Source organism: Pelobates fuscus, chromosome 5, assembly GCF_036172605.1.
Source record: "Pelobates fuscus isolate aPelFus1 chromosome 5, aPelFus1.pri, whole genome shotgun sequence".
NCBI lineage: Eukaryota > Metazoa > Chordata > Amphibia > Anura > Pelobatidae > Pelobates > Pelobates fuscus.
The window spans coordinates 39,282,048-39,304,193 of NC_086321.1; the positions used below are offsets into that span (position 1 = coordinate 39,282,048).

Sequence of the window (22,146 nt, forward strand, 5' to 3'; positions counted from 1 at the left end):
CCTTCTCCTCAGGCAGCTGCAGCCTTATAGGAAGCGCCGGCCCTGCTTGGGGGCCCAGGCCAGCTCAGGGGCCCCAAGCAATTGCTTGGTTTGCTTGCCTGGTAGCGACAGGCCTGAGGATCGGCACGCTACGGGACATCACAATCCTATATCGGCACAGTGCTGCTAAAAGGTTGCCTACCCCTGCTCTAGTGGCTGTCTCCCTGACAGCCACTAGAGGCCGCTTCCACGATTTACACCGAGTAAATCGCACTTATTTGACACTGGACGTCCTCATGAGGTTTGAATCCCCGCGCGCCTCTCGCTGCACATGCACATTTGGCTCCACTCGGAAGCTGACGCTGATGGAGGAGGAAAGGTTACCAGTGCCGAGGGAGCCCGGCGCTGTATTAGGTAAGCAGATAAATTGTTAATTAACCATTTATTCGCTGCGGAATGGGGCCCTAGTCAGCTCTATAGCGTTAGGAATAACTCTATTGTGTTCCTTTAATACAACTTTCCCCAGTATAAGGCATTAGTCACATACCTCCCAAGTGTCCCTGTTTAGTATCCAAAATCCCTCTGTCCCTACTTTCTATCAAATGTCCCTCTTTATTTAGATCTCCAATTGACGGTGTGTCTGAGCGCACAGCAGAGCTTTACAGCTATAATACTCCCAGTAATGTGTATTTCAACAATAATGTGTTTAGAAATCAGACTCTGTAAATAATATACTTTGTTCTTCTTCAAAATACATCTTAGTTGCATAAATTATTAGTAGTAAGTCACTTCAAATTTCTCACTCACACCCCTAAGATTAAAGTGTCCCTCTTTATCCATTTAAAATGTTTGGAGTGGGAGGTAGTCATGATTCATGTATATTACAATCAAAACGTATTTCTTTGTTGCTAAGTATTATGACTGTTGAATAAAAGTTTGTGTTTTCTGCATCTTTAGTGTGATAGTCGTTCCTTTAAACTATTAGATTTACATAGAGGTGAATGGCGTACTCCCAAAATGATGCTCTCTGACTGTCTGTCTTTGTCAAAACTCTGTGCAACATTTATCTTTTTGTTCTAATATGCTCAGTTTCTTGCAGTAGGTACTACTATTTAATATTATTAATTCCCTTAAAGGACCACTCTAGGCACCCAGACCACTTCAGCTTAATGAAGTGGTCTAGGTGCCAGGTCCCTCTAGGTTTAATCCTTTTTTATATAAACATAGCAGTTTCAGAGAAACTGCTATGTTTATATAAGGGTTAAGCCAGCCTCTAAATCCTCTAGTGGCTGTCTCACTGACAGCCGCTAGAGGCGCTTGCGTGATTCTCACAGTAAAAAACACAGTGAGAGCACGCAAGCGTCTATAGGAAAGCATTGTAAATGCTTTCCTATGCGACCGGCTGAATGCGCGCGCAGCTCTTGCCGCGCGTGCGCATTCAGCCGAAAGGGAGGATCGGAGGCGGAGAGGAGGAGGAGAGCTCCCCGCCCGGTGCTGGAATAAAGGTAAGATTTATCCCTTTACTCTCCCCAGAGCCGGGCGGGAGGGGGTCCCTGAGGGTGGGGGCACCCTCAGGGCACTATAGTGTCAGGAAAACGAGTTTTCCTGGCACTATAGTGGTCCTTTAATAAACTTGAAAGTTTCTATAATATAATCAGCTGTCTCCACTCTCTCCGTTAAAGTATTACTCCAAGCATCATAACCACTATAGCCCACTGTGGTTGTTTCCATGCTGGGAGGCCAGGCCAGTTTCCACAGTAATGGCATACACTGTTTAGCCACTCTTTGCCCTCTTACCTGGCTTCTTGCTGATTTCTGAGGCCCCTCGCTCCTCTGCTGCCACGATCCAGTCGCCATTCATTGGTAGAGTGCTCGAGGCCATCAGACAATGAATGTGCATATAAGTGGGCCATCTGGCCGTAATAAAACCATTCCAGTTGAACACTTCATCAAGTCTCGACTGATATTTGGGTATGCAAACAAAAAAAGATTGATTTTTCCCACGACCTGCATGGATTTTGGGAGAGTACGAACTAGCGAACGGGCTATAATCACTCAAGCCTCTAACAGTTCAGGAGTGTGAGAACGACCGTACTTTACGAAGTACAAGGGGTTGGTTACAGTATTCATTAAACCTCTTAAAGAAAAACTCCAGCTAACATAACCATAATGAGCACTGCAGTGGTTATGGTGACAGGATTTCCCTGGTGCCCCATCATTGTAAGTAGTCCAAACTTTTTTGATTGGTTTGTCTTCTTACCAAGGGTACGCCAACCACCGCAAAAGGGAAGTTCCTGCATAGACTATTTTGCACCCTAGACCCCAGCGATTTACCCCACCCCCCTGTGTGCCACCTGTGTGCCTCTCCTCACCCCCCAGTCTTCTGTGTGCCTCTCCCCCCAGCCCTCTGTCCCCCCCAGCCCACCTAGCTAAGTTAGGGAGAGCTGGTGTTGGTCCTGTCCTGGGTTCCAGTATGCCGCTCGTTGTGGTGTATCACCAAATTAATATAAATATTTTACACAAGGTTCGTCTACATTAAAAGGTATTTATTTAGAAGGCAACAACACAATACTATAAATGTATCACAAACACACAGCCCAGACCCACGGAGCAACAACCCTTTTAAATCTATCTATCTATATAGTAATCCCCTTCCCCACACGTTTGATCTCACCCACGGTTAGGCCTTGACATCTAGTAATGGCTCACTGCTGCAAGTCCAACATCACATCCACCAAGGAAGAAAAGGAAGCAACAGAGTATAACATGGTTCACCAAGATAGATCTCTCTCCTTACTTGTAAAGGTATTGAATTACCTACTTACCATATCAAAGTAAAGCTTATCCCCCTGTAAGAAAGATCTACATGAACTTGATCACATGACCCCTGGTCACCATGTTAGTTTGATGACAGAATGTCACCACACTCGTGTCTTTTTCATGCTCTTCCAGCACTGTTCCCTTGCGTGCCTTTAGCGATGCCAGGGCTGGAGTGACATTGGACATTGACAGTGGAGTCATATCCCTGCTCATGGCATCACCGCAGAGGGAGCAGTGCTGGAAGATCATGAAGAGTATACCTTCCTCACCGTCTGACTTCAGCCCTCCACCAGACACACAATATTTCTGCAGAGTAGGCAGCTGCCGTCCAGGTGTTGAAGTGTCTATTCTGCCTTAACGCACAACTGGTGACCATCCTGCCAGCTCATGGGCCCCGGTGTTCGGTGTTTCATGAATGAAGAGATCAGGTAGCCTGATACAGACACAACCCTTCTCTTATATGGTTTTACACCTTAGTTAAAGGGACACTATAGTCACCAGAACAACTACAGCTTATTATATTTGTTCTGGTGAGTAGAATCATTATCTTCAGGCTTTTTGCTGTAAACACTGTTTTTTCAGAGAAAATGCAGTATTTACATTACAGCCTAGTGATAACTTCACTAGCCACTCCTCAGATAGCTGTAAGAGATCCTTCCTGGGTCATGGCTGCCTAAAATGCATCAAAACATTCAGTGTCTCCTCCCTCTGCATGCAGACACTGAACTTTCCTTATTCATTGATTCAATTCATCTCTATGAGGAGATGCTGATTGGCCAGGGTTGTGTTTGAATTGTGTTGGCTCTGCCCCTATCTGCCTATTTGTCAGTCTCAGCCAATCCTATGGGGAAGCATTGTGATTGGATCAGGCCACCACTTCTGATTATGTCAGCAGACTGCTTGTTTTTCTGAGTTTAACAGCATGCAGAGTTACAGCTTCAGGCTTTAATACAGTAAGATTTGTACTATATTTATGGAGGCATGAGGGGCCCAGGGGGGCTAGATGGCGGTGTTAACACTATAGGGTCAGGAATACATGTTTTTGTTCCTGACCCTATAGTGATCCTTTAACTGTGTAACATCAATTGCATAGGTTCAGGGAGGGCCAAGGCCATAGAATCAGCAGGCTTAAACGATGGAGGTAATATAATAGAAGACCTCCTGGGTATATCTCTTATATTTTGCCAATTTTTAAGATGTCCATCTCTACAAGATAGAATATAAAAATATAGAAAGAAGTCATATAAAATACATAAGAAATCAAGATCTCTGGTGGCTACCTTCCCCAATATACCATCAGACAGACCATTCATAAAAACATCAACAATTGCCTGATTATTCCAACGTACTTCTGCTGGTAAGGAACAGAATACTAATGCGTAATCAAGCAAAGAACTATTGCCTTGTCTTAAGCGAAGGAGATATCTGGCTCCATTAGTTTTCCTGCCAAGGGGATCAAATGTCCTCCTAAAAGCACCTAGAAAAACCACATGATTTTGGTTCTATCAGGCTCTAGGCTGTAATTTAAAATGTATCCTTATTTGGTTCAAAAACCACAAGTATCAGGTGCTCCACTGTAACATATAGGTAGGAAGTGAGGAAGTACCTTTTCTTTACAATTCAAGTTTATTCATTTTGTAATATACAAACAAGAAAGGTTACAGAAAATAAGAAGGGAGTGCAAGCTTACATCCAGGGGGTTGTCATATATCAAGATGTGGACATGGTGTTCATCATCCATGTCAAACTCCCGACCCACAACTAATATTTATGCGGCCCGCGGCGAGGGAGCACTGAGTGTAAGCTCTCCCTGCTCAGCTCCCCACAGTGATGTACGGAGCTGCAATAATACGTCACTCCGGCTCTCGGCATCACTGCAGCGCGCGAGAGAGCTGAGCAGGTAGAGCTTACACTCAGAGCTCCCTCACTGCCTGTCCGCCCCCCTGCCTTGCAGCCCCACTAGACCCCAGGTAAGAAACCCACCCAGTCCTTGAGTATGGCTGTGTGTGTATGGCTGTCTGTGTGTCTGTCAGTGAGCCTGTGTGTCGGTCAGTGAATGTGTGTGTTGGAGTGATTATGTGTGTCTGTATGTCTGTCAGTGAGTGTGAGGGTTTCAAGGAGTAACGTGAGGAACCGCTTTTTTTAAAGGTGCAGATTGGGACATTGGGGGTATGCCAGAGGCCGGACTCCGGACACTGCTTGTTGGTTGTTGTTTTTTTTTTACATTTTTTTTTTAAACAGGGGCACGGGTTTAGTAGATGGGGGGGGGGGGGGTGCTGGGGTTTAGTATTGGGCGTGAAAATTTACATTTTATTTTTGCGGCCCACATAAACTTAAACCTTGTTTATTTGTCCCTTGCGTTTGACATGCTTGGTGTATGTTATACAAGACAACTTACAAAGCATTTATGTGGTTGAATCTGCAAGACTTTTTACATACTTTCGGCCTAACCGCCACAAGGGAGGTTGTAGCTCCTGGTCCGTCAGCTCCGGTATCAAGGAGCAGAAGAGTTGTGTGACATACTCTTTTAGCTCGGATGGCTTATCTCCTCGGGCTCTGTCCTCGAGGCCACCATCTTTGTCTCTTTTCTGTTGTAATTGTGACTGGAAGGCGGTATACACGTCAGCCAGGGTATTGTGCGCCTCAGTGACCTCTTCCATCTTGTCTTCCAGATGGGGTGTGCGATGACCCATATATCCTGCTTTATGTTTGCGCCCAGTTTTTGGAAGTCTGCCCTCACTGTCTGTTTAAGGTCAGTCAGCATGAGCTTGATATCACCGTCAGTTTGTTGTATCTGGGGCTGATGAGACACAGAGGTAATGTCGCTGGTGTCTGATTCTGATGAGCACGCCATGAAGTCGCCATCTTGGCTGAGGCAGCTCGGAGGTGACAAGGCTGAGATTTGCAGACTAGTAGCTTTCTGCTTTCGTTTGTGGGTCGGCTTACTTGCCATAGTACTCGGTCGTGTGTAAACTTAATTTTATTTGCTGTTTGGCCAGTATTGTGCTGTGGAAACAGGCTAATTGCTGTACTTGCCAACGGAGCTGTTCTCGCACACGTCTAGCGCCATTCGAGTCGCGGACACACCCCCAAGGGAGGACATTTCTAATCGAGCTGATGCAAGAATGGCAGGAGATATTTGTCCTTCAGATTCCGTGGCTACTGAATGCTTTAGCTACTTTTGATACTGAGACAAAGTAGTGTGTCGCTTGACTTAATTGGAATTTCAGTGAATTTCCAACAGTCAAAATGTTTATTTTATAAAGATTCTATCGTTATGAAATATTCCTTTTTCGGGGGAGGATGACAGTGCCACTTTTAAACAAGTCATCTTGGTTGTCAAAATAGTTTGTGATCAATATTTAGCAAGATCTGGGCATCAGTGAACTGAAATCTTCATGATATCTGGTTGGGGTATTAATGACAAGTACAACACTGCACGAAGAGAAGAAATGTAATAGAGGGATAAAATAAGTGATATCTCTTTTATTTGAATTTGAGCTGTACAGTTTCTGTCTCTGTCCTTTGATTTAGTGTGGTCACGAGTAAGTCCAGGTGACAGAATATTTTAAGTTTAGCCCATTCAGTGCAAGAAAAATCTTACCATCTTATGTGTTGCTCTATGTATAATAATTGCATAATAATACATTCACTGCATGTAATATCTCAAACAATGTTTGTTTCTATCCGATTTAGCAAAAAGATCATAAAAAAAACAAAACAAAAACATAGAAAATGTTATACTTATATAACCTATAAGATTTCACCTCCGGCTGCATGAAAAGCACAGCTCTTAACCATCAGCCTCTACGTGAACACACAAACAAGAAGAGCTCAGTCACAATACAATATATGTATGTTATTAACGTATCATCCAATAGGAACACTGTGTGCTTCCTACAAATGTCGGCTCTGTTCGCGTCTGATGAAAATGTGTTCCATTCTCCGTACCTTGTGCCTTCTGGGGGAAATGTTTAACCCAAACCCAAGCAGTGTCTGTTGCCAAACTATTCAAGGTACAATTCCATTGTTGTATTGTCCACAAATACAGTATCCTAAAGACTTCTTTAGTTAAATTGCTGACATATGTCAGAACAGGAGCAGTGTAAATCAATAACCCCAATAATTTCCAGCATACCAATACATAATTATCCGCATGGCAGAGTCAATAAAAGTCAGATTTTAGGGGATTAAGAGGGGAGAGGGAAGCAGATGTTGTTGTAAACACTATAGTCAGGAATACATGTTTTTGTTCCTGGCCCTATACTGTTCCTTGAAGCGTTTTGTTTTGACAGCTATTTAAATATTTCATGAGTTCAATTTATCAGTCTGGGGCCCCATCATCTAAAAGCTTCACATGCCGCCACTAATGCTATGTTGTTACACAGCAAGCAAGTCAGGCACACAGATTAGTTATACAGTGAAATCATACAGCAGTGAAGTAATATTGCTAAATTGAGGCTGCAATGGGATTCGACAACTCCCCTATAGTCCTAACTTGGCTATATTTGCAGTTTGTTTTTTAATTAAATGTAACTTAGCACATTAGTGAATAAAGCCAAAGGACCCTGTACTCAATGAACTGCCTTGCGGTTTATTTCTAAAGGACAGGGCTCTATAATAGCGGGCATGTTGTCACTTTTGAGAAACGAACACTGCAATTTGCACAAATCAAAGCATGAAAAATAATTAGATAGCAAACCGGATATTTGCAGACTTTGAAATATACAATATTCACGAAGAAAGACAATGACTTACAAGAATAAATTGCAAAAGACTTACAAGAATAAACGTGTATTTTTATGCAGCGAACACTATTTGCTGAAATAGAACTATTTCATTTCAAAGGAAAAATAATTCCGTGACATCAGGCCACTTGCTATAAAATAAGACCTCATTACCCAAACCAAAAACCCAAAAACTATGATCTGGTGCAAAAATACAAAAAGATAATTGAACACAAATGCATTGGATTATCGGGCAAGGAGAAATAAAGACACGTGTTTATTCAATCAGCTGGAGACTGACCGAGGAATTTTAGGCAAAAAATAGCCTAAATAAAAAAAAAAAAAAAAGAAAAACACCTAAAGACAGACACTTATCCAGATAAGCAATTATACCTTAAATGTGTGCTTGTCTGGCAATAATTAGTTTAGTGGGTAACCCTAGCAATATTAACATATATCAGGGGTCCTCAAACTCCGCCCCCCAGATGTTGCTGAACTACAACTCCCATGATTCTCTGGCTATGTAATTCAAAGAATCATGGGAGTTGTAGTTCAGCAACATCTGGGGGGCCGGAGTTTGAGAACCCCTGACATATATGATTACTATACATACATTTGTAATCACAGTAAACAGTCCATGGGACATCTGTAATGGGTCCTATACACATTATATTAACCATTTCATGACAGATGATGTGCCAAGACTGCCAGTCTTTCATGGGATTTGCCTAAACCATCACTGTGAGTTGGTTAAAGAATGCCATGTCCAGCCTTGGGGTTAGTATCAATTCTAATTCGTTAATTTACAGTATTTACACACAGTCTTCCAAGAGTTAATAAATGCGTATATAAATTATTGCTATATACGGCTATTCCTCAGACTCTTCCTAATTAAATACACACTGTTCAAAATAATTAGTTGTTGGTTTGTTTGTTTGTTTGTTTGTTTTTTTAAGGGATGGGGGCCTGGTGGAGTTTTACTTCTGTTAATAAAATTCAATAAATCCAATTCTCAGTTGTTATCCTTGATCCACTGTACGATCCACTGTGTGATCTGATCCAGATTTTGTTCCAGGTCCTCTGGGGAATTGCTGGGCAGCTGGTGTACTATTTCAGCCCGATACGACTCCACTGCCTCTTCGTATATGGTCTGGAAAATCTCACACTGGACGTTGTCTTGTAGTTTCTTCTCTTTGTATCCTCTAATAAGAGAGTAGATGTAGGTTAAGAGCTGAAGTCAAATTTATTTTCTAAATAACATATTACATTTACAGTACAATAAAATCTGTTTTGAGCAAATTCATTTTTTTTTTTATATATATCATCCAAGTTGTTAAAATGAAAAGGTGACATTTCATGGCTGGAAAGAAGAAGCACGTGGGACACAGCAATGTAGAGTTTTGTTTGTTCCAATGCCATCTATGTAAATTGCTCTGGCTATAAAACCAATGTTTGCCATTTTAGGTGGTCATGTGATATCTGTTAACAATGTCTAACATTTAAGAGATGCAGCGAGCATCACGTGAAGAGTGTTGTACCACGTTAAACAGAGGAAAATTATTTTGTTTCTGTCTTTATGGATTTACTCTAGGGTCACTTTGGCATTGCAGATGCCATTTAAATGAATGAGTCAATCTTTTGCAGATTTTAAAGACACCTTCATCTCATCACAATATTCACTGAGAACTACACAGAATGAATCTCTACATTTAAAATGATGTTTGCTTTAATCTATACACTTTCACTCTGTTCTAATGACTGTGGTTATATAGTTCAAAAAATGTATTACAATATGCAATTTGTATAAGTATATATCAAAATTAAAATAAAATGCCATAATTACAATAACCTTAAAAAGAGGCCACTCTTATGTGGTTATTTAAATGTTATTATGCATGTTAATTCCCTTTAAAGAAAATGAACAGAAAAGTGAAAGTTAAAAGTTAGTTCCTTAGCCTGGATTAAGGGCAAGAGCCTTCCCTGTGGCCAGGAGTTGTCTATAATAATGTCAAATTTACTTGATAAAAATACTTTTATTCTATGATTATAAAAAGTCACCCACATGGCTCTGGGACGTTGTTAAACCATGGTTAGTGCACATTTTTTAGACATTTGTCACTTGTACATGACATCTGGATTTGACCATGCACTTTGTTCGGAAAAGCGGTACTTCTAACCAAAGAGGATTTAAAGAAGGGACCAAAGGGTGAGAGGAGAATACTGAATAGAGGGATTTACTTATATGCATGTATTACAAAATACAGAAAGAGCCTAAAATACATGCAAGCTTTTATTTTTTTTATCAGCAATCACACTTTAGTGAATAACTATGTAAAAATATACTTTTCGAGAAAACCCCGACAATCTGTTCACTAAAATATAAATCCTGATTGTAAACAAGAATTATGTATCACCACTAGAGGGCGTCAGGTCTTGATCATGATGCTCACTGAACTAGCTTTGTACAGGATCCTCAGAGAGAAGTAATATGATCAAGTTTTAGAATACAGGCGTGCATTCTGTAAAGAAGGTGGCTACAAAGCTCTGATTGAGCCATGGTGATTACCTGCTCTCCAGACGCTCGTACAACAAGGAATTATCAGTTCTCAGAACAAATACTATTTGGAACCAACGCTCTGGGAAAAAGTCACAACCATGATAGTCCAGAATAACTCCACCTTCGGACATCTGGTCCTCCAACTCATCAATTACCTAAAAGGAAGCAGAATATTATAAGAAGTAAGACCAAACTGCAGAATACCAATTACTTACTCTAATTATACTATGCACTATGACTTTCATGTAATATTAGACGCAGAAAAGATATTGTGCATGTTAAAGAGATACTCTAAGCACCAAAACAACTTAAAGGAACACAAACATGTATTTCTGACCATATAGTGTTAAAATCACTATCTAAACACCCAGACCACTTCTCCATATATCTAAACAAAAATTATACAAAACATACAGGACAAGGACTAGGGCTTCCAACCTAGGTCAGCCAAGTCAAAACAACATATAATACAAAGAACCATTATGCTTTTTAACAAATCGCTGATCCATAAGAAATAAGTGAAAAGCAATGCACAGCTGGCATTTGCTGTTTCAGCAGCATAACTCCTTTTATAAAAATGTCATACGAGTATGGGAGGTCAATGAATAGACATAGCACTGACCCATTAACATGGACACTGTGCCTAACAGATAGAAGGATAAAATCTATGCAAAGGGTAATATGTATTAATATATTTGTTTCTGAAATCAGAAAATAAGCCACAATTGGAAAGAAAAAAATTGGGACTGTTCAAACAACAGATCTGTGCCATGGATGTACCGAATAAATAATAGTAAACGTTACAAACAAAATAATTAGAATCATGCTAAGCTGGATTTCACTAGAACAACAAACCATGTACTTACTCTGTCTTCATCCAGAATAGGGCAATCGTATTCTTCGTCATAACCTTCATACAAATTTCCTACAAAACAATGTAAAATGCTTATTGGGGTGAATAGTGCAGTGAAAAAAAAAACAACAAAGTAAAGAAAAGATAGTAAAAAGCTTAACACAGGATTCCTTCGTAATCTTTGCTACAATTATAGCTCCCATGTTCTCTTCATTTATACACAATTAGTACTAACCCAGACTTCAGCTTGCTGAAATAGGTGAGGAGTATCCTATTTAAAAGATACTTCATAAAATAGAATTCAGCACTTTTATAATTAACCCCCTAGTGATCAGACCATTTTTCAATTTTCTTACCGTTAAGGACCAGGGCTGTTTTTACATTTCTGCGGTGTTTGCGTTTAGCTGTAATTTTCCTCTTACTCATTTACTGTACCCACACACGTTATATACAGTTTTTCTCACCATTAAATGGTATTTCTAAAGATACCATTATTTTCATCATATCATATAATTTACTATAATTTTTTTTTTATATAAAATATGATGAAATTAAAAAAAAAACAAAAAAAAAACACTACTTTTTCTAACGTTGACCCCCAAAATCTGTAACACATCTACAACCGCCAAAAAACACCTGTGCTAAATAGTTTCTAAATTTTGTCCTGAGTTTACAAATACCCAATGTGAACATGTTCTTAGCTTTTATTTGGCAAGTTATAGGGCTATAAGTACAAGTAGGACATTGCTGTTTCAAAATATATATTTTTAAAATGTATCAATAGTGACATTGTAACACTGTTATCTGTCATAAATCTCTGAATCACACCCCACATGTACATAATTTTTTTAAGTAGACAACCCAGGGTATTCAATATGGGGTATGTTCAGTCTTTTTTTAGTAGCCACTTAGTCACAAACACTGGCCAAAGTTAGCATGCATATTTGTTTGTGTGTTAAAATGCAAATAACAATTATGAACACTAACTTTGGCCAGTGTTTGGCTACTAAAAATGACTGAACATACCCCATTTGCAATACCTTGGGTTGCCTTCTTTTGCTAATAGTATACAAAAGTGATCATGGTGATCACATGGCCCTGGAGAGATAGAGCTGCTGCAGGGGGACTGCTGGGCTCTCTGGCAGTCCCCCCTGACCGGGATCGCCGGTCCAGGTAAGTAAATTGTGCCGATTTGCCGCGGACGTACGAGGTACGTCCGAGGACGTTAACAGACTTTTTTTTTGTCAGACGTACCTGGTACGTCCAAGGTCAGGAAGGGGTTAAATTAACACTATAAAAATCAATACAATTTTGAAGCACTTTTAGTGTATATACATCATGCCCCTGCAGTCTCTCTGCTCAATTCTCTGTCAAATAGGAGTTATCAAGTTTCCCCTGGCTGTGACTGACATTGTCTGCATGAAAAAAATGGTTTCCTTTTCAATCAGATGTTAGCTTGGTTTAGAAGTTTGTATCTCCTGCTCTGTAAATTGAACTTTAATCACACAAAGGAGGCTCCTGCTAGGTCTATAAGGCTATTAACAAAGCAGGACATAAAAATACTGCTTACACAAGTTGTGTAAAATGACTGCCTAAAGTGGGGGTACAGTACATGACTTTAGTGGAGAGGAGTGGGTGAAGTGAAATAGCAGTGTGGTGCAAGAGGGATTTAATCAACTAAAATCAATCATTAAGTAAGTTTTTTTTTGTTTTTACTAGTGTAAACCAACAGGTCTAGGTAGGAAGTTAATTAATGGGATACCCTCGAGAAGTTCTGCAAATGAGAAGTGAGAGTGCAAGCGTGATCAGAAGACAGGTAAAGTATTTGGCAGAGTGTAGAAGCCCGAGTAGGGCATCCGTCTAAGTAAGGCCATACTGGTTGTAGACAGCGTTCTAGAAAGGTACACGGATTTAATTAAAATAAACTTGAACCCTGAAAAAAGGTATAGGACGGCACAAAGGAATAAGGCAGGAATGATGAGGAGTTACAGATGTACTCCAAGAACTATAACCACTACAGCGGTTTTGAAACAGTTGTTGTTTTTGGTCCCTGCAGGGTACCGATGCACTTTTCAGCTCTGGTGATGTACATCTAGCTTCTGTACAGCTGTTTTGGAGATTAAATGTAAGCCTTCAGAACACCAGACACAACTAGATCTGCACTACACATTTTGTATAATTAATTATTGTGAATACCATGCTAGGGAAGACAGGCTCTGGTTTCCATTTATTTCGATAGTTCTGTAGAACTGGGAGGAGGAGTATCTTTAGGGCACCCCTGTTATTCCCATTGCATAGAAGTGCAATATTTAGGTCCATATGAAAACTTGTTTGTTTACCTTCTTTTGCCAAGTCTCCTATGTTCACATAGCTCAGCCCGCTTCGTAGAGCAAGTTCTTTACCCAGAGTGGTCTTCCCAACACCAGGAGTGCCTGCAAAACACCAACATTTATAATGCATATAGAAAAATAATGTACATATAAAACAGACAAATAGAAATGAAAAGCAAAAAAATAATGTAAAAATGAAAAAACAAACAAAAACAAAACACAAAATGACAAAATTCAAGGATATACAAGGAAAGGCCACTTACTCTCAAATAAGATACTCCAAACAAAAATATAAAATGCACAGCAAACCGCAGTGATGAATATATATTGTAAACAGGATACATATGCAGACCCCTTAATTGAAATGGATATAGTTATATTCACAATATATAAACATATACAATATGAATATATATATCTATCTATATCTATATCTATCTATCTATCTGTGCTGCAATTCTCAAGCCCTCCCGCCCTCGCTCCTCACCCCCCCCCCCCGCCCCCAAAAAAGACTGTAAACTGGAGTGAAGGAAAGAGATGGTTCTTTATTAAGTAACCTTTGCAGTTTATCTTGATCCCTTATAATTAACGTGAAACACATGGATTATTACAAAGGACTTTGCATGCCTTTACATCATCCAACATTTCATTACAGCCCTTCAAATGATACATAGAGGCGCTATATGAGCTTTCTACAATACAGTCCTCGCCCTTACTAACAGAATGTAATTCACACAATTCTCATAAATACACATGATTAATTACTACCACACACACACACGATATACAGAGGAATCACTGTACACGAACAAGCCGAACATCAAAGATATATAAAAATCATGACTCCAGATTAAATACTGGGATTTAGTAACATATTGTGACCGTACCATAGCCTTCCCAATATACGACTCCAATTTATTTTGTCCTCTCCTCACACTGACATTAATGAATGTAGACTCTCCTAAAATTGTGTTGCTTATTGTAGAAAGCGATGTACATACTAATGGGGATATTTAACAGGTGCTAGAGACTAAGGTAAAGTGCTAAATAAAGAGCAAACATTGTGGAAATCAATACAATGTCTCAGCATTTAGCACTTTGTACACACAATAGTATCTGTTTTGGCTTGATAAATATTCCCCTTAAAACTATGGTTGTCACTTCCAACTGCTCTTACACCACACTTATGAGATCACTTTGCAACTTTACCCTGAGACGGAATATTTCTGCACAGTCTTTCCATTGCAAAGTTGTTGCATCAGTAATAACAATACACAGTAAGCAATAAACAGCAGTGGGATGGGTAAATACAGATCAAATATCACAGATTTCCAGTACCCACTGCTGCCACTTCATGGATGCTTGGTATTTATTTAACAAATAATAATACACTGCTGATGTTATGGACAACAAATCACACAATGCTCAGCCAGTCACTTAATTGTACATTTTGGAGAGCATTAGACCCCAGACTATTTGAGTGATAGTGTCTGCTCTGTATAGGATCCATACTGAGTGACATTTGCTTTTATATAATGCCAGGTTATTGTGGACTTTGGAGAGCATTATACCCCAGGTTATTTGAGTGATAGTGTCTGCTCTGTATAGGAATCATCCTGTGATATCTGCTGTTATATGCCAGGTTATTGTAGATTTTGGATAGCATTAGACCCCAGGTTATTTTAATGATAGTCTCTGCTCTGTATAGGATCCTTCCTGAATGATATCTGCTATTATATAATACCAGGTTATTGTAGATTTTGGAGAGCATTAGACCCCAGCCTATTTGTGACAGTATCTGCTCTGTATAGGAATCATCCTGTGATATCTGCTGGTTTTTATAATGGAATGGCAGTTGATCATGTTTGAGCTAGGGCTGCCAGATCCACCGTGCTGCCCTTTGCACATGATGGGTATTACATGAAAAGTGATGCCCTCTCATGTGTTGTTACATTAACCAAGGTGGGAATCACTCAGTAACAGATTGATTTATGTCTTGCAGCACATTTATCAGACCTTCCATGTGATGGCAGTCAGGGAGTCCACGAACACATGGGGCGCCCTGGTAGACCCCCAGCCAATACCATGGTCAGACCCCCCAGCCAATACCATGGTAAGAGACCCCCCAGCCAATACCATGGTCAGACCCCCAGTTGGTGGGTATATATATATATATACAGACTGCCCCCTCTATCTGCCCCCCGGATAGCCCACCTGTGAGCAGGATGTTCGGAGACTTCATGGCTGCTGCTATCAGTATGCACGTGCTGCCTGGGCTCCAGGTCGCACTCACTCACACACACAGCAACTGTGCCCGAGCTCACCGCACCCGAGACACAAACACAACCCGAACACGGCGGCCATATTGCCGGAGCCAACACGCTGTGTGGGGAAAATACAGTACTTTACAGTTAGACGGTGCACTGCGAAGCAATGACACTATTTAATTAAAGGCAATTAGCTTACACATGGAGACAGACAGCGTTTATTGTCATATAATATGGTGCATAGGGAGACACTTTCTTTAAAATAAAAAAATAATCAACTACTGGCGGGGTCCACTCTCTCTCTCTGGCAGTTTTGTCAACAATTTTTTTTTTTTATCTTCCCAAAACTGAAAAAAAAAAAGCCTTAGCTCTCCTTGGTTTAGAACTCCGTGACGTCAGAATCCCGCGCCGCCAGTGACGCGGAAAGCGCGCGCCTGACGGAGTGAGACAGAGGAAATCCCCCGCGCCCCCCTCCTGATCCTTCGCCGGGAGTCCGAGGATGGAGCCGAGGATGGAGCCGGGGCTGTAGGGAGGCTCACCGCGGCGGATACAGCCGGTATCTGGCGGCCTGAGGTGGGCGGACAGTAACCCCTTCTTCCTGTACCAGCTGGCTGAGCATCACGGGAAATGTAGTCCGCTGTCACTAGAGTGCGGCAGGAGAGCCACCAGTGTCATGACACCCATAGAGAGAGATTACACCCATAGACAGAGATTACCTCAGGGAGTGACCATTACTACAACTGGAGGGAGAGCTCACAGGATTCTCCCATTACTGACATTCAGTCCTGAAAATATCCAAATTTACAGAATAAATTAAATTATCTAATAGGAAACACAAATATAACACTGAGAACTGTGGAATATTAATACTGCCCTGTAGTAATAATACTGCCCTGTAGTAATAATACTGCCCTGTAGTAATAATACTGCCCTGTAGTAATACTGCCCTGTAGTAATAATGTATTAATACTGCCTGTAGTAATAATATATTAATACTACCTGTAGTAATAATATATTAATACTACCTGTAGTAATAAGGTAGTAATACTGCTCTGTAGTAATAATGTATTAATACTGCCCTGTAGTAATAATGTATTAATACTGCCCTGTAGTAATAATGTATTAATACTGCCCTGTAGTAATAATGTATTAATACTGCCCTGTAGTAATAATGTATTAATACTGCCCTGTAGTAATAATGTATTAATACTGCCCTGTAGTAATAATGTATTAATACTGCCCTGTAGTATTTATGTTCCACAGTTTTCAAGCCTTACAAAGTATCTTGTTATGCCTCCTCATACCCCTCATACCCCACCTTACTCCTAATAATACAAGGTGTGACTGGGACTGTATTGCGTATAGGACTGTTGGGAGGATTTGTGACATGTTTAATTGCCTGTCTCCTGGGGTTATTCATTAAACTACGTTATCAGTGAGTAAAACCAATGGCAAAATCAAAGCAAAAATAGCTGATTTGGACAAATTCTCCAGCTTGACTTTTTTTGTCATCAGTTTACTTATTTGGATTTAATTTGCTAGAATTCAATGATTGGTGAATAATCCTGCCTGATAAAGTAGGGCCAGAACACTTGTTATATAACCCCACTGTATTCTTTCCCATCTATATCCACCGTCCAATCTTCAGCTCTTGACATCTTCAGCTACCTGGAGCCTTGTCACCTTTATTCTTGGGTGCGTGAGCAATACTACTAAACTGGGGTCTGTTAGATCCAGCTGAGCCCCTGTAGATCTTTCCATGCATGCACAATGAGATGCTATCTGTTACACCAGAATATGCTTGTTCCGATCAGCCACTGCTATTGATAGCTAAGGGAAGTGGAAGATGCAATAGATTAAAGCTGTGCCCTTTTTTTTTCTTGATTATACAAAAAAAATACCAATTATATTAACGTCCATATTTTTTCTTATATATATATTTTTTTATTTCTTTGTAATTTTAATGCAATTCCAACTCTTCCTATCTGACTATAAATATATTTTTCTGTGGTTTTTTTTTCTCCCTGACAGTGCTGTTAACAAATTTGCTTTCCTGTGACTGCCGAATAAACTTTTTTTTTTTTTTTTACAAACCACTATTAAAATGATGTTTTTTTTTTTTTCTGAAACTGGATGTAGTTCTTGAATTTTCTTTTTTCAAGGCACACTTATGTTTACCATATTTAGATTATGTCATTGTCTGAAGGTGTTCTTCCAGTCTGTTTCAGAATTTGTGTAATCTGAAAAATTGTCAAGGGATATGGAAGTAGTTCATAAAATTGCTCCTCTACTCTCATTTAATATTGCAAAATAAACATAATTCTTTTAAATGTATGTGAGAAGTTAAAACAATCCTACCGAGTAATTGTATCTTTTACTGTTGTTGCATATGTGTAACTGTGAAGATGTTGACAAACATAACATATGTAGTAACACTTACAAACAAATTACTAGTCTGTATAATTCCTATCATGCTATCCTGTTCATTTTCTTTCATGTATGGTTATTTCACTGGTGGTTTCATAAGCTAGGGCAGGAGAGGATTGGCAATGGCTTCCGGGGCCACTGGCATGCAAGGGTTGTGGGCCACCGCTGCACAGCATCATTCGTCTGCTGGTTAATAAACAGTCAAGATGAGTTGGGATGTCTGTTAGCATGGAAATGCTGTTATGAGGCAGCAGGGAGGAATTGTGCTGAACATTGGCTAGCCCAGCTCTATGTGGTGTTTTGCTTTCCAGACTTGCCTTGGCCTCTGGGACATTGCAGTATATGGTGCCTACTAGGCTGCCAGACCGGTAGTATGTATAGTGTCCGTATAAATGTTTGCCAGTTACAATGACGTGAGAAGTGATGCTTGCATCTTAAAAACCCACCTTCATAAAACATCTGAGGGTTTCTTTACTAAATGGGGAACTGAAACTGAATTTGCTAAATTTAGCCCATTGTTGAATACAGCAATACTGGATCCCCAAGGGGAATAGACATGCAGACCCTAGTAGGTGAGTAAAAGTTCAAGTATTATTAATCTGATGAATACAAACGCCAGTACACCATAGTGGCAATAGCGAGTGGGCAGGTGGGTTTCGTACCTACTAGACACTTCCTTTGCAACTGTGGTCTTTGACGAAGTGCCTTGTAAACCATGTAAGCTTCTCTGTACTCACATCTGCCCACTGGTTATTGCCACTATGCTATGCTGACAATGTTGTTATCAGAATAATAAAGCGTGAATGTTTACTCACATGCCTGGATATCCATGCCCTTTGGGGTTCCAGTGGTGTTGTATTCTTCATTGTTAGTCTGTGCAGGTTTTTGGTTTTCTAAAATTTAGTCTAGCCCTATTTATATGATAGAGATATTATATATATATATATATATATATATAATCTCTATCAGGGAGAAATCCTCCTATACTTTTAGAAAAATAACAATTGTCCTGTTTTACAGATTAATCCAGTTATCTTGTGTGATGCACAGCAGAGCTGATGGGAATTGTAAAGGTCGATAATGTCAAAAACATCTTATAGAAGGAAGGTAACTTCTGCAAAGGTAAGCGGAATGCAATGTGAACGTTACATTGTGTTTTCCTAAAGGTAATAATATAACTATTTAGTTCTTTTATAAATATAATAGATGGTTGAACTAAATATTAAATTGAACGATCACTCAGCAGGGTCATCCTTAGCAGTTTTGATTCCCTGAGCAACAAACATTTTCAAGACCTCTTAACATACTCTCGCATATGGCATGGCCCCTCCATTTGTCCACTTAAGTGACAAGAGAAAATGGCAAAAAACAAAACAAAAAAAATTGGGGGGTCCGAAATGTTCCCAAATATTGCAACATTGTATAGACCGGCTGTTTCTACTTCTGTCTTTAGAACTAATCTACCACTATATGTCTCACTGATTCTGGGACCCAAGTACAGGGAAGATCAACGTATATTTAATTACACAGGTTTTATTTTGTAAATTCTTTATTTGTATTACACATAACGAGGATGTCAGATGACGCCTAACAAGAACTTGACCCGTTTCAGGTAGTATCTATAAAAGTTCACATGTCAAAACCTTCATCAATGAACTTGGTCTCTAAAATGTGTTTTTAAAAATGTAAACAAGTAACAATAAAAGAAAGAGAAAAAGAGAGAAATGAGGGGAAAAAAATTATATCAGCCTTCCAAATCTCATAGACCCACTCCGGATCAATTCGAGATATATTCCTTCCATAGTTCCCAAACGTTAAAAAAAGGTAGGTATTGTGTGTCTTTAACTGTGAGCTCATCCATGATATAGTTATCATACTTCTTGCAAAGTTGGTCTTTCCATTTTAAGCCAAGCTGCTGCTAGAACCCTCTTGGCTGCTAGGGTAATTATTTTTAGTAGTTTTTGTGAATGTTTTGGCTTTCCCTCAATTCCCTAATTCCTTTCCAATAGATGTGTAGTTTGGGACAATCCCATTAAATATGTAAGTCGATTAATGCACAGATTTTAGAACATAACATTTACATAGGATAATCCCCTTCTATGTCCACTTAGTCTTTTATTGTCACAAAGGTCCCATAATCTCTAAGAATGAGATTCCCTTGTCAAAGTTGTCATTTGTCTCAAACTAATTTAGGATTTGATAGATTCTTATTTTTATTTGTTTTGATTATTGATGTATGCAGTCTACATGCTGCATACTGATTCCTCTGATTCAACTTTGATGATAAAAATGTGCTGGATAGCTTATTTAACTTGACAAATGCATATAGTTAGTTTGTTTAATGTGTTACAATATGATCTGTTTTTTTTACACTGATTTGTCTAATTAGTCAATATTTCAATTGAATGTTACCAATTCAATACATTTTATCTCTCCAGGCAAGTCCCATGCAGACTTGTAATTATTTATTTGTATATTAATTACCCATTATTGTATAAAACTTTGTTTTGGAGTGTTTTCTTAGTTTTTTTTGTTTTGTTTTTGAGGGGAGATAGGGGTGGTTGTTGTTGTTGTTTTATTTTGTTCTTCCTCATTTGGTTTCTTTTTTTATGATTATAATTGTTTTCCATTAAGTTATTTTTGTTTATCGGCGGTCTAATCGAGGCGTAGTATTTTCCTTCCTAGATTAGTTAATCGGGGGTAATTCTCCGACCCAATTATTTGACTGTTGGTTTGAGTGCTTAAATATCGTGGCAGATATTGACATATTATGCCTAAGATTAAGTGATGGTTTACACAACACATTAGGCAACTGCCTTGGAGATGTGCTTTTTTTAATGATTTATTCAGGGTTTTTTAGACTAAAGGTTGCTATGATATCATTTTTATATTTTTGGAATAAACATTGTTTTTATAAATATTGGATTACAGACCGCTTTCTTTAAACTTATACTCACTCTGCCTGAAGTGTTAGCTGGCGTATCCACCTTTGTGCTTAGTTTGACTTAACCTTTCAGCTGATCTCCTGAGTGAAGGACCAGGCTGTAAGTGGGTCACGAACCCTCCGTTTGCGTCAAACTGTTTTTGAGGAGAACCGAGGGAAGATGCTAGAAGTCTACTAGCACCGTAACTACAACAGTAGGCTGTAGTAATTGTGATGCATTATCTAGATAATACATTCGAAATAAACCAGAACAATTATTAAATATTGCAAAGTTACTTATCTTTTGGGCTGACTGTTTAATGGATCTGCTTGCAGCTACAGACATACCACTCCTTTTTGTTTTTCCCATTGTGTTTATTTGTCATGTGTTTATGGTTTTAGATCACGGATTGGGTTGAACCATCATTTGACGATTTCTTTGGGAACACAAGCACCGTCTCTTCTTCAGGAGCCATTAAAAGAAGTGTGAAGAACAATAATGAGTCTTTATTAGATAACAAAGCTCATGGCAAGAAAAGAACAAATCCTTCTTCCACAGCTTCTAGCTGTGATCAACTTAAGCCGAGCTCAGACCAATCACAGAATGAGCCTTGGATTGATAAATACAAACCCGATACCCAGGTAAGAACATGTGGGATCAATCATGTCAATTTCAGTTTCTTAAAGGTTTATCTAGCTTGTAGGAATACTGTCAAAACATGAATTTCATATTTATATAGTTAAATCACGTGTGACATCATTTTCACTTTGTTTTGTTGGTTCTTTCCAGCTGGTCAGTGTTTTTTTTGTTTTTGTTTTTTTGGTGTGGTTTTTTTTTTTTTTTTTTTTTTTAAATGTTTACATTTTTTTTTACTGTCTTAAAGCTGTGTTATCTCTTACATTTCCATTTTCTGCTAATTTCTATGGCAGTTGTTCTTGCTACTACATCATAGAGACCCCTATTATGTATATGGCATTAATTCTGTGACCCATTCATCCATTGCAATATAATGGATGCATATATTTTGTTCCAATTATGTGAACTACTGAAACAGGATGGAGACCAATTTTAGATCAAAACGGATTAATACCCACTTCTCTGTAGATGTGTTCATACATAGATCCAAATGTTCTGATATTTAAAGGGGTATTCCAGATACACTACTAATCAGTATGAATTATCAGTAGTATTGACAAAAGCTTGTAAGTATTGCTTAGCATGCTAGTTAATGTGTTTAAGTAGGAGGAAAAAATAAGTTTTAC

At 39.2% G+C, this 22,146-nt stretch overlaps 2 protein-coding genes across 2 annotated transcripts in view; one reads left to right on the forward strand and one right to left on the reverse strand.

Moving 5' to 3' along the window:
* Window positions 1-7,577: 7,577 nt before the first annotated feature.
* AK6 (adenylate kinase 6) lies at window positions 7,578-15,582 on the reverse strand. The gene is made up of 5 exons (XM_063453722.1): window positions 15,481-15,582; window positions 13,276-13,368; window positions 10,950-11,008; window positions 10,093-10,238; window positions 7,578-8,728 (listed from the first exon to the last, which is right to left on the reverse strand). Exons 1-5 carry the CDS (start codon window positions 15,506-15,508, stop codon window positions 8,539-8,541), a joined length of 516 nt encoding a protein of 171 aa, XP_063309792.1. The 5' UTR covers window positions 15,509-15,582; the 3' UTR covers window positions 7,578-8,538.
* Window positions 15,583-16,027: 445 nt separating this feature from the next.
* The window catches only part of RAD17 (RAD17 checkpoint clamp loader component), a 31,734-nt gene continuing 25,615 nt past the window's right edge, over window positions 16,028-22,146 (forward strand). Inside the window, exons 1-3 of the mRNA XM_063453724.1 lie at window positions 16,028-16,106; window positions 18,981-19,082; window positions 21,286-21,525. Of these exons, the coding sequence (XP_063309794.1) occupies window positions 19,041-19,082; window positions 21,286-21,525 (282 nt within the window). The 5' untranslated portion in view covers window positions 16,028-16,106; window positions 18,981-19,040. The remainder of the gene's footprint in view (window positions 16,107-18,980; window positions 19,083-21,285; window positions 21,526-22,146) is intronic.